The sequence below is a fragment of the Thunnus maccoyii genome, chromosome 7 (genome assembly GCF_910596095.1).
Source record: "Thunnus maccoyii chromosome 7, fThuMac1.1, whole genome shotgun sequence".
Lineage (NCBI taxonomy): Eukaryota > Metazoa > Chordata > Actinopteri > Scombriformes > Scombridae > Thunnus > Thunnus maccoyii.
Window position 1 is genome coordinate 16,865,267 of NC_056539.1, and position 12,378 is coordinate 16,877,644.

Genomic DNA, 12,378 nt, shown 5'->3' on the forward strand with positions numbered 1-12,378 from the left:
CACCGGTGAATCTGGGTCAGATAGAGCACCCATACATGCACACACACAGACATGCAAACACACCGACATACTTTGGCGACCTTCGTCTAAGCTCTTTCTAGAAGAATTAGAGTTGTTTCAGCAGCCAGTGCTCAACTACAGATCTAGTAAGAACAATGTCATGTTGCATTAAGCCTATCTGAAAACATCTGATGCATAAAATTGTCTTCTCTTCTCTACCCAGAACATGAACACAGGTATTCTTGCTCGCATTACATTGCCTCTACTATTTGATATAATCTGATGCAGAAAAATGATGCAGTATGGTAAACCTGTGTAGTTTTACCTCAACAGCACATCTATTAAGATGGATAATAGGATGGAAAGAGGACTAGAGAAAAGGAAGATGCTGGTTAAATCATCCTTAAGGAGACTGGGTGCCAGGGGAGCTCAAGGACAGCATAGTTAATGGGGCATCAGACAGATGACAGGGACGAAAGGAAATGGGGCGGATGTTAAATAAAAGGACGACTGACAGGCAAGAAACACTTGACATGTGTTGGAGAATTTCCATTTGTGATATAAAGATGAATATTTAAGTATATCCGCCACGGAATAAAACGACCTCAACCATAAGTGGTGAAAGCTTTTACAGTCAGTGACATTTGATCTCATGCTGTATTGTTTCTTTTACAGTTTCTTCTTCAGTAATGTTTGCTAAATGCTTGTGAGTTGCTTCCATATTTATCATGTTTTATGACATGTGATTTCTTTTTTGAGCAAGTTTTTTTTATCCTTGAGCTGCTGTCACTCAGCTTGTTAGTCCCGCTGCAGCCGCCAACTTGGATCCCAGGCCACGGCAGGGTGCCAGCACTCACCTGTCAAGTGGGAGAGTCTATGTGACACTTCTGCCCTACTTCCTTGGGACTTGACCCAGTACACAATGTCTGTGTGTGTATGCATCCTCCCGGTTGACCAGCTGCATGGCTGTTACCTTCTTTACTCTTCAGACAGTGACGTGTATGTGTGAGTCTGTGCAAAAATATCCCTGTTAATTTTACTTAACTACATGTGTGTATCCTTGCTACCCATTTCAGCTCTGTGTGTAGTGTGTGAGTGGGTCCTTAGTCAGTAAGATGGGGAAAAACCTTCATAGAGAAAGTATTTCTGTGGGTCCTTTTGAAAACATTTTACATTTTGGCTATTTCTGGGATAAGCTTTAGATCTTTTTAGTGCTGAGGTTGGAGAACGTTTAAAATTACACATACTACAGTATGAAGGTTTAGCGATAAAATGAGCCTGGACGTCAAAGTTTGGTTTAAATCTGGAAATTATTCAGGAGGGTGGAAATTCAAAGGACCATACTAGTTTGTTAGACTCCACTTTTTATTTCATTAACAAACTTTACATCACTACCAACCATTTTCCAACCTGTAGCTTCATAAATTGATTTTCTACCTGCTAGGCATCCATTGGTTTCAGTTTACAATTGCAGTTCAAGACTCCATGTTATGAAAATCAACCTGTGAAGACTGTATTACCAGGCAATAAAATACTGTCTCTTTAACAAATACTAACGGTGATTAGTCACTGTGATGGATTATCTTCAGCGAGCAAATTTAAAGAATTTGCAAGTTCATTATAATAATGCTTGGAAGGTATGTAAATGACTCTAAAATCAAGTCAGTGTGAACAGCTGTGGTACACACAGACACATGTGTGTCAGATCTTCTCTTGGTCAGTAGGTCTCTGAACAGACCCAGCTCACCAGTCTCCTGCAGTGAATTCTCCAGGGTGGCTGCTCTGAATACCTGTGTGTGGAGAGCAGTGTGTTGTGAGTTGTGGGGCTGCATCCTGAGCGATGAGCACCACATTGGGGAGCTGCAACCTCAGCAGAGCTCAGCGACAGAGAGGATCCATCATCCAGGACAGCCTTGTGGATGTGGAGGTGTTGGTCCACATGTACAGACAGACATCCAGTACACATGCAGGCATACATAACATGCAGGCTTGGTTATAAGCCACCCACCACCTTCTCACCCAAGGCCACTGTAATCAATCCTGCCATATGAGAGCAGGCCAGTCCAAATGCATGCAATACTGCATGCTGCTCTGCATCCCCCCATCTGTACTGAGCTGTCTGACTGCTGCCACAGACGGGGAACTACTGTCGTGTGACCGCACTCTTTCATCTGCTCCCTGTACCCAATATCATCTCAGTCACATTGTAAGTGAAGCACATGGCCTGAGTGAAAAGCAGAGACTCTCCAAGGGGAATCAAGCCCTGTGTGCCATTTTTGAAGATTTGAAATGACATAACATTTTAAAACAGACCAAAACAAGTGTTCAAAAATACAGTTATCAGGCTGATTGCAATTTAGAAATTTTAATTGGGGTGATGACATCTTACACAGCAGAAAATGGCAAAATGCAAAGACAGAACATTACTATGGAATTCCCTGTTGGTTTGACAAGAATAAAAGGCTCAATGAGACGCAGCTTTGTTTGCAATCTACATTTTTTGACTTTATATAAATTATTGTCTGCAACAAATAAGAGGTGCGTGGTTCGCTAACACACAGTAAACATGAAAGAAATCTTTACAAAAGATAGCCTTGTACATCAACTTGTGCTTGAAATGTAGCAATTAGGTCTAATTATCCCTGTGTTATGTGTCCAAATTACTTGTCAATGGAAACATTCATTGGAGAGGTCTTTCTTTAAAGACATATAGACATGCTGACAGTGTGCAGAAGTGACCCCTATCTCTATCATCCTGGACACACTGGTGAGATTTGGTGAAATGGTCACCTTTCACGAGGGGGTTTTGGTTGTTGATTGTAGGCCATATGGCCCTGGTGTGTAGGGCAACGACATGGCACATTGCACAAATGTAGTGGTGACTGATATTACCCTCCAAAACACTGAAGGTCAAAGGATACATCATCAGAAAACAGTGAACAGAACAGCTTGATGGCAGAGTTAGGGGTTAGTGTTGATGTCTAGACTAAAAGCTGAAGGCACGCTGAGGTTAAATTAAATCTAATTTAAATCCAATTAGGTCTGGGAGACAGAAAATGAAAAAAAACAAACAAACAGATTTTTGTGTTTCTGTGCATCCCCCAGACTAAAAAAGTGATCGAAGTCCATCAAATAATTTTGTGTGTACCTCACTACAATCAGGTTTGCTGTGCATAGGCAGCTAAAAATCACTCAAAGCAAATGAGTGCTCTAGCTCTGCTCTGGTCATTTCACTGTAAGAAAATCACTCAGAAGTAGCATTTTTCCCAAAGGAAATAATACAGCAAACACTTAAATCCTAGTCGAGGATTTAATCTAAAAAAATAATTAGGATCTGCCCTAGAAGAAATCACGATAGCCTCAAGATCTAAGGGCAAGCTTAACCATTAGCAGGTTGGAAGTAAAAAATATTTGATAGAAATGTATTTTCAAAAATGCCTACTATTGTGAAAAACAGGGGTCATCTTTATTTTTCATAATAAATATAGACTTTCTCACAGTTTTACAATTACATTTCGTGATTATCATACAAACAAGGATCAAGGAGAGCACTGATGGGCCACAACACCACCAACCACCAGATAACAGTACCTCAGAGGGGAAGAGAGTATGAGGGACTGATCGACAGAGGAAAGAGGCAGAAAAATCTGTGATTCAAAAGAAATTGATGCAAAACTACTCCCTTGATTTCCACATATCTTCTTGTTTCTTTTGATAAAAGAGCTGGACCTACGTTAAATAACTTAATTCATCCCTTAATGCTAACAATGGGTGTCCTGCACCATACAGATTTCACAAAAGGACAACCATGCAGGCTTTGTAGAAAGTACAGCGGATGAGTTGTTGGTAGTCTACTGCCCCCTAGTGTGAACCAGAGGAAGGTCAAAAATAACTAAAATTTAGGACCGTGGTGACTGAACCAAAAGCAAGTGTATTAAAAAAATAAATAAAGACAGTGAGGCACCTAGCATTTAGGCTGCTCTTCAATCTGTAGTGAAGTGAGCCCATGCCCCACTTGTCTGTGCCTCATCTCTGTGTGCTTTCCTCTCCCCCTCTTTCTTCCCGGCCGGCTCCAGGGCCTGTACGAGTACAGTATGTTCTCTCCCTGGGTGAGTGTGTTTTGTGAGTATCAAAGAGTCTTAGAGGATCTGTTCGGTGCTAGAGGCGGAGATGTCAAGTAGTCTCCAGGCAGCGTATGGGTTAAGCTCCTCCTGGTCTCGACACAGCGCCCACACGTACATCATCCTGAGCACTTTTTCCTAGCAGGGAAAACAGACGGATGCACTTATTCATAAGTGTTCAATTCTTTTTAATCATTCTTAATCAATGTAAAAAATAGAGGAGAAATACACACTTAAAATATGATTCTAAGAACACTAAATATAAGTGTGTATGTTGTGGCTATGTTAGCCTGATCAGTTTTGTACTGTCCAAACATGTGGACAAATTGTATTTTGATGCTTTGGCAGTATTGTTTTCTATTGTTTTCATACTTGAATTGAGAATTAACTTTCTGAGACAGTTTACAGGCAATGAACTAGTGAGAATGATTTCTATAAGCCACACAAAGTGACTGCTCACATTCTTTTTGAGTTAGCTGAGCCCAGTTAATGTCTTAACTAAAACCAAGGAACTTTGAAAGGGGGAAATGAAGTAACAAAGAGAAACTAGGCATAGGAGACACAAACTACTCCACAGGGGCAGTGTCTGTCATTTGATGTCTAGACGTTAGTCTTTTCACATTGAACACAGGGGCAGATGCCAATTGCATGGTACTGAGGGGACACCTTGACCACTTTACCAATCACAGTTGTCCCTGAGTTTCCCTGAGTGGACAATATGGCTAATTTACAACTAATAAACCTTTTTTAGGGCCCTGGATATAAATAATAAGAGTCAATAGAGGCTCCATCGACTCACTGACATTCTCCCACATTTGTGTTTACGACAAGGTGCCACACAAAGACATTCTTTATGTAAAATCATCTGACAAATTCTAAGAAATGAAAGACCGGTTCTCTTGGCGGTATAATGTGTATCTGTTCACATGTGTGTAACTTACAGGATCACCCTCCACCACCTCTCCTTTGGTGTTTCGGATTACCATGACTAACTGAGCCTGGAAGGTAATAATCAGTACGGGACCCTGGTCCATCATCTTCCCCATGGCCAGCTGGAGAAGAGGATACATATATACATTATTGACCCAACAAATCTGATTTTTAAATAGCATTCAAATATTATAGAACCTTGTCATGGCTCAAGAGTATATTTAAAAATTAAACAGGTTATAGTTAATACAGACAAAAATACGGCAAGGAATAACAAGGACTACAGAAAGTTTAAAATGTATGATCACCAGTGAAATTTGGCTGTAATTTTGTCATGAAATTTGACAGCGCTGACATTAGCATGCCTTGGTTGTATACAGACTTTTGATTTGGCATATTTGCAAAGTTTGTCACATCAGATTACCATACACACTCTGACCACAAGCACTTCAAATCAAAGCAAAACAATTGCAATGTATTAAAAAAGGCTCCTAACTGGCTGCCTGTTAGTATTGATGTATTCACATGTGGGGAAAAAAGCAAGTGTCTAAAACAAGTAAAATCCATTGATTCATGATTTAATTTTTAAATAAAATTCAGTTGTTCATGACAACTTATTTTAATAAATTTGGTTTGTGAAAATTATTGCAACCAGTTAGTGTAATTTAGATTACAAGCTATTGGCATGAGGCTAAAAGCCAACCAACTTAACTTAGTGCACTAATGGGATTTTAACAAAAACTTAGGGGAGGCAACATGCACGGCTTGAATATTAATCTTGCGTAGTGTAGTCCAAAGTACTTACATCAATATTGTCAATGTCCAAGATCTTAGAGTGGAACTGAAGTCCCATGGCCTTGGCTTGCTGAATTGGGTGTGCCAGCTGGCTGTATGTCTACACACCCAAAATGGAGAAGAATATAATATTGTGACCAAACATTTAATGAGGAAGGCAATATATGCATTAATATTAATCAAGGTACTACAGCGCTATGTGAGCAGTCTAACTATTGTCTGCACGTCAATATCAAAACAAGTCTATGGTATCTGTATTTCCACATTCAAAGTGCAGAGTGTCTGTGTGAAGAAGGTCGTACCGCTTCATAACACCAGTCCTTGAGTACTTCCAGCTCCCCTCTGATCATAGCCTGCATGGATACAGAACAAACACCAACTTACAAAAACTTCTTGGATACATTTAAAAGGGTAAATTCAAGACCTACTAACATACGCTATTAACATAACATATATATGTACTTATACGTATGTATTTAGATACAGTACATTTGTAGAGATTTTATTTCAACAGTGTTATAAAAATAAAATCTTTCTTGACAGGAACATGCTCTGGCTTCTGTCTATACTTCATCTGTTCCTCTCTCAAATGGACTAAATGATCAAACTAATACACAGAGGCAGGTATCAGCGTTGTTTGCATTTAAACATACCTCCAGTATATTGGGGATGATGTCTCGCTCACACTGCTTGAGAAAAGAGTCTTTGTCAAAGGATGGGTCCACCTTCAAAATCTCTGTTAGTACCTCGGACATCTCAGTCTTAGAAAACAGTCCACCTAAATACATGTGGACAGGAAACACATATATAAAGAAAAGCACACAGTGACAACAGGGTTCTTGTATCTTCTCTGTTGTGGCTTGACCTCTCAGTATGAGTAACGCAGACTATTAGACCTGAGCTAACTCACCTATGAGGTCAGTCATCTTATCAGTGACGGCGCGAGACGCTCTGATGAAAGCGTTGTCACTCTCATCGTACTTCATCTTCATTTCAAAGAACCCTGCAACAAACATGAGAATTAGAGTCAGATTTTAGGTTGAAACCTGAAGCCTCCATATCCTCTACAGACCCACTGAGGTTGAGATAAAAATAATAATAATTCTCTCACATAAGCCCTGTCCTTACAAACTCACAGTGAGTACATATACAGAGGTGAGACATCATTTTTCCTGTCAAGAGTATGAATTCCCACAGGGCCTGCTGGTTAGACAACATGAAAAGCCTAAAAACTGAGGCTCAGGCTGCTGTGCATCGCTGCTGGATGAATCATGGTGCAGTATATTTCAGATACATGTTCTTATAAATAAATGTTAACGCACACTCACATCTCTTCAGTCCACTCACACAAAAACACTAATACATACAAACTTCTTTAGCTAACACTAATAGAATAGTTAATATCTAATACAAATTTAACTAATAGCCAATGTATTGGTCCTCTTGCCCAACCCTCATATTATGTGTAGAGTAAGTGCTGATTATGCCACAATTATCGTCAAACTTTGCACAGCTGATTTTGCATAATGTCTTAACTATAAAGTCAGTTCTTTTTTTTTTTACCTGTCCAAACATTATTTATCATTAACATCATTTCCCTAAATAATGTGCATAATATCAACAAAATCAGCACAGAAATGTAAATTTCTAGAGCCTCGATTTCACAGACTCTCCTCTTCAACCCAACAACCCAGGGTGTTCTCCATCCAGGACCAGGCACAAATTTATCTTACCAGTATAGTCACTTTGTTATAGCTTAATTTATCTCACCAAAACTGTGTAAAACCCTCATCAATACCAGCATCCCAGGACACCCTAAATAAGATGGGTTCCTGCCAGTTTATTTGGCCCATCATGGTGTTTAACTTATTCACCACTCAGCTAATAAATTGAAAGTTTCCCCTTTCTATTTATGACTTTTTTCCCACTTTTTTTGATATTTACTAGTTATCTTGGACTTCATATTACTTATATGCTCTGGAAAACTGCTGGTTATCCAAGTTTATGGCTGGATCACTGCAGTAGCAAAATAAACAAGTATCTGTAAGTGAAACTTAAAATGGTTCCTGCATATCATAATATGTGGATAATATGTGGGAACAGCCATGGATGCAGAGAGACAGAAAGACAGAGAGGTCAGCTGGTCCTTACTGTTGAAGACCACATTGTTGTCTTTGAAGTCTTTCCACTGCTGGTACCACTTTGAGTCCTTGTGGAGCACCATACCCATAGCTTCCCTGAAGAACACACAAAGTACAGCTTCAAACAGAAGGCTGAAGGAAACAGGGTGTCACTGTTGACATGCAGCACTCAAGCTGATCATCATATTTAACAATATTAAAACTGAAAGGAAAACATGGCTGTATTACAGACAGAACCTACTCCTATTCCAAAACACAGGATGACCAGTCAGCAAGGGTTAACATTAGACAACAGTCTAACAGCTTCTCTCTGCAAACTGTGATGTGTTGGGTGGGAGACAATAACACATTTCCTGCTTCCTGGTCCAGAAATAACACTGTGTTAAAAACTTCAAATGGTTTAAGCCAGTGTCTGCTACCTGATGACGGCTCTCACAGTTTTTCAGCTGTGATTTTCATTTACTGTATGTTTAAGTATATTGATTAGACTGTATGAGGCAATATGGTGCAAGCTATCTCTGAACCTGAGAAGCGTGCCCCTCTCAGTATCAGGGCAAATCAGTGGGCACTCACGTACTCATTGGCTTCGAAGACCTTGTTGTCATCCACTGCCCCCTTGGAGGAGAACTCACTCCTCTTCCTGAGTCTGGCAGGAGGTCTGTATGGGCCAGTGTGGCCCAGGTCATCTATCTCTTTCTTTACACTCTCCATGCCCTGAAAACAGACAAACAGGTAAGAGACAAGAAATTAACAAATAAATTCTAGTGTTCAGATACATCACTTTCAGGACTCTTTACTTTATTTAGAAGAAACAAAAGACTGCAGCTTAAATTTTTGAATACAGAAATGTATTTCAAAAATAGTGATTGCAGTGACTCCATACCTGTGATATTGCTCTGAACGCACCAGTCTTCCCAAACTTCTCTCCACTCTTTGAAACGCTCTCTGCTGAGGTCTTAGCTGTTCTGGCTGCCTCCTCCATTCCCTCCTTGATTTTCTTCCCAATTTCTGTACGAGTGACCTCCTCTAGCCCCTGTTCACACACACACACACACACACACAAATACACTTCGTAAGGGTGGATGCACCAACTTTAACAGCATATCTATCATATGACAATCAAAAGAAAGGCTGCATCTGAATGAGGTACCAATCACATTTACCTCTTTAACCGTCTCTGAGAGGTTCCCTAACTTCTTCTTGAGAACCTCGGAGGTCTTCACTGTTTCAGACTCAATTGTTTTCTTGGAAAGAGACAGAAGGGTTATTAGATTTAAAAACGCATCACATCCATTTACCATTTTTTATGACATTGATAGTCACAAATCCTGTGAGTGTGGCCAAATACTAACATATTTTCTTCGAGCTTGTTTCAATGCTTCTGACTCCTCAAGTTTTTTGGCCTCTTCTCGGAACTTCTTGATGTTTTCTTTCATTTCCTTGTTCTTGTTTAGCTCCGTCTTCAAGTTGTCCAGAAACTCCCCCAGGAAACCTTTTCTGCCACCGCCTCTCTCCCCTGATAAATACCTCACCTGCAGAAGGGCTGCCTGAGGCACCTTGTTGGTATGAAACAGAAACACCACACAATATGGATTTAGAGCAACCAAGCAACCAACTCTCCTATTGTGTTAGGGTCAGATTTGACCCATTTTCAAGTTCAGATGTGTGAAACATACTTTTAATTTTTTCTGATCAAAACACAGCTTCATTACATCCTCTACAATGGCCTACTGAATACAATAAAACACATTTTGATAATTTTTCTTTTTTTTTCTTAAATACCTATAAAAAATAAAAAAAGTTATATCTGCATGGGTCAAATTTGACATGGTAGTAATTATGGGTTGTTTATGCAGAGAAATATACAGTAAATATTGCCAAATCATCATGAATAACAAACATTACAACAAAACAAAAATAACTAATGAAATCCTATAAAAATATTATAATATTGTGTAATAATATTAAAATTATATTTCATGCCAAGAAAGCATATTGACTTGAATTCAATGGTAGAGTGGCACGCAGCAAATATGATCCCACGCACACCCCTCCACTCTCTTTCTCTCTCTCTCACACACACACACACACACACACACACACACACACACACACACACACACACACACACACACACACACACACACACACACACACACACACCTCCTGTCCTCCAGCTGTATAGCAGTATATAGGTTTCAGCTTTCTCGCACTTTATTTCTCACATCTCACCACACGCACACAGACACACATTGACCTAAGTCACTTTTGAGGACATTATGTAGACTTATATTCATTTCCTGGAGGCTTACCCTAACCATAACCTTAAACACTGACCCAAAAATCTGCTTTTTCCCAATTGGGGACAACAGCTATGTCCCCAATTAACTGGTCTTTAGTCTAAATTTGTCCCTGAAAGTAGCCTATGACAGACACACACACACACACACACACACACACATAGACACAGAAACACATCTCCTGCTCCCCAGCTGTATAGCAGTATATAGGCTGGGGCTTTCTCATGCTTTATTTCTCACTGCACACCTGCATGCACACATGCATGCACACACAAACACATGCATGCACACACGATGCCAGAGATGAAACTTCTTGTGTGATTGACCAAATTAAATTTTATTTTTAGAAATCAAATTTAATTTTTTCATAACTTTAACTCTCTCTTTTTCAAGCAAGTGAAAGTAGAGCTGCAACAATTAGTTGAATAATCGATTAGTTGCCAACTATTAGATTAATCGCCAACTATTTTGATGATCATTTAATCTTAAATGGTAAAAATTCTCCGATTATAAATTCTCAAATGTGAATATTTTCTGGTTTCTGTAGTCTTCTATGACATCAAACTGAATATCTTTGGCCTTTGGGAAAAGGTGATCATTTAATGGACCAAACAACTAATCAAGATCTTAATTGACAGATTAATTGATACTTAAAATAATCGTTAGTTGCAGCCCTAAATAACATGAGGAAACTTCCCCACAGAGGAAGGCTGATACTGACAACTAGCCTCCAAAGAACAGCTTCAGAATATCCAGAGAGAGAGAAAGATATGGCAGTAACGCAGCTTGTGTCAGATGTTCATACCTGTGAAGAGCTTGTGAGGAACCCCCATATCCTGTAGACATTTGGTCTGTTGTGCAGCAGCAGGTAGGAGGAAGGCAATGCCACCAAGCCTCTTCTTACACATTTCTGGAGACAGGCACACAAACTCAAAATTTAATAAACACTCAGGGAATATGCTAGAAACAACTGAAAAGTTGACACTTGAGCATTTCACTGAGAAATAACTACTTAAGGAAGACGTATCGTTGCAGAGAGAATAACATGTCATTGGTGTTGGAAGAGTAATTGCAAGTAAGTGATTGCGTTAAGATCGATATTCAAACGTCTTTCATTATAAGGCATAGTAAAAAGTCAAAACACGTAGCTACCCAAGTTGTCATTTTACTTGGGAAAAGATTTCGTCCTGCGCTTCATAGTCCAAACACCAGCTCCATATCTTACTTAGAGAGCTAGCTTTAACTTAGCTAGCCAAAGCTGCGTAAGCAGCGTGGTCAGAAAGAGGTCCTGCATTTGTCATTAGTAGTAGACCATGCAGTTCAAAAACACCGTTTAAATTTGCCCACTTATTATTCAGTGGTGTTTAAATGTTGATATTTAACAAAAAACGTCCAGAGAACTCACCTGGTAACACTGACACAACGGGGTAGCCATCTTGAATGTAGTGCCTGTGACCTTCTTCCGGTGGTGACCTTCCGTGTGCACGTGGGAGGGTCCTGCGCACCCAATGTGACCATCAGAATAGCATAATTTACCCAAAGTTCTACTTTTGTACATTTATCACATGTTGTTCATAAGTGTGCCTCGCTGCACTGATAAAGTAAAAGGGTCGACATCAAATTTTATGAAACCCTAATTAACTGTAAGTGCATAAGTCACAAGAAAGCTTAAGTTTACTTTAGTTGCTTCAGAGACAAATCTTAACTATGCATCAAGAGGCAGCTCAACAAATTTTATTTTTAGATTCGAGTTAAATGGACAAAAATAGCTTTTTATATATGGAATAAACTTCCAGTATTGCTGACTCATTGAAGCTGAGAAATTTTAAGATGAAGAAATAGCTCAAATGGTCTCTCAGAATAGGGACCTTGCACAAATTAATTTACGCCACCCTAACCCTACACTCCCTACACCCCCCTTCAGAGGACCACAATGTAAATAAACCAGTGGGCTTTATTGTGTGATTTAATCCTCAGTTTGTGAGTGTATGTGATAATCTTCAAGTGAGGCAGTATTATGTGTATTACTATGTGTATTACTTATGATTGTCAAATCTAAGTTGATCTCCACCACTCACTGAACAGTCCACT

At 39.5% G+C, this 12,378-nt stretch overlaps 1 protein-coding gene across 2 annotated transcripts; it reads right to left on the bottom strand.

Moving 5' to 3' along the window:
- Positions 1–2,348: 2,348 nt before the first annotated feature.
- On the bottom strand, positions 2,349–11,800 carry timm44 (translocase of inner mitochondrial membrane 44 homolog (yeast)). Of its 2 annotated transcripts, none has more exons than XM_042415928.1 (13): positions 11,693–11,800; positions 11,093–11,197; positions 9,340–9,543; positions 9,151–9,231; positions 8,871–9,020; positions 8,565–8,701; positions 7,998–8,083; positions 6,757–6,849; positions 6,500–6,624; positions 6,149–6,199; positions 5,857–5,946; positions 5,063–5,173; positions 2,349–4,259 (listed from the first exon to the last, which is right to left on the bottom strand). In XM_042415928.1, exons 1-13 carry the CDS (start codon positions 11,720–11,722, stop codon positions 4,140–4,142), a joined length of 1,383 nt encoding a protein of 460 aa, XP_042271862.1. In that variant the 5' UTR covers positions 11,723–11,800; the 3' UTR covers positions 2,349–4,139. The 2 variants fall into 2 exon arrangements, with proteins under 2 accessions (XP_042271862.1, XP_042271863.1); XM_042415929.1 differs by lacking the exon at positions 11,693–11,800 and adding an exon at positions 11,440–11,593.
- Positions 11,801–12,378: the final 578 nt, after the last annotated feature.

What these genes read in the sequence shown, in the direction of transcription:
- timm44 (XM_042415928.1), bottom strand. Translation starts at nt 11,722, where the DNA reads ATGGCTACCCCGTTGTGTCAGTGTTACCAG. An exon ending in CGTTGTGTCAGTGTTACCAG is followed by an intron (nt 11,198 to 11,692) that starts GTGAGTTCTCTG and finishes GCCTGTCTCCAG; the next exon opens with AAATGTGTAAGAAGAGGCTT. An exon ending in TGGACATTGACAATATTGAT is followed by an intron (nt 5,174 to 5,856) that starts GTAAGTACTTTG and finishes CCTCTTCTCCAG; the next exon opens with CTGGCCATGGGGAAGATGAT.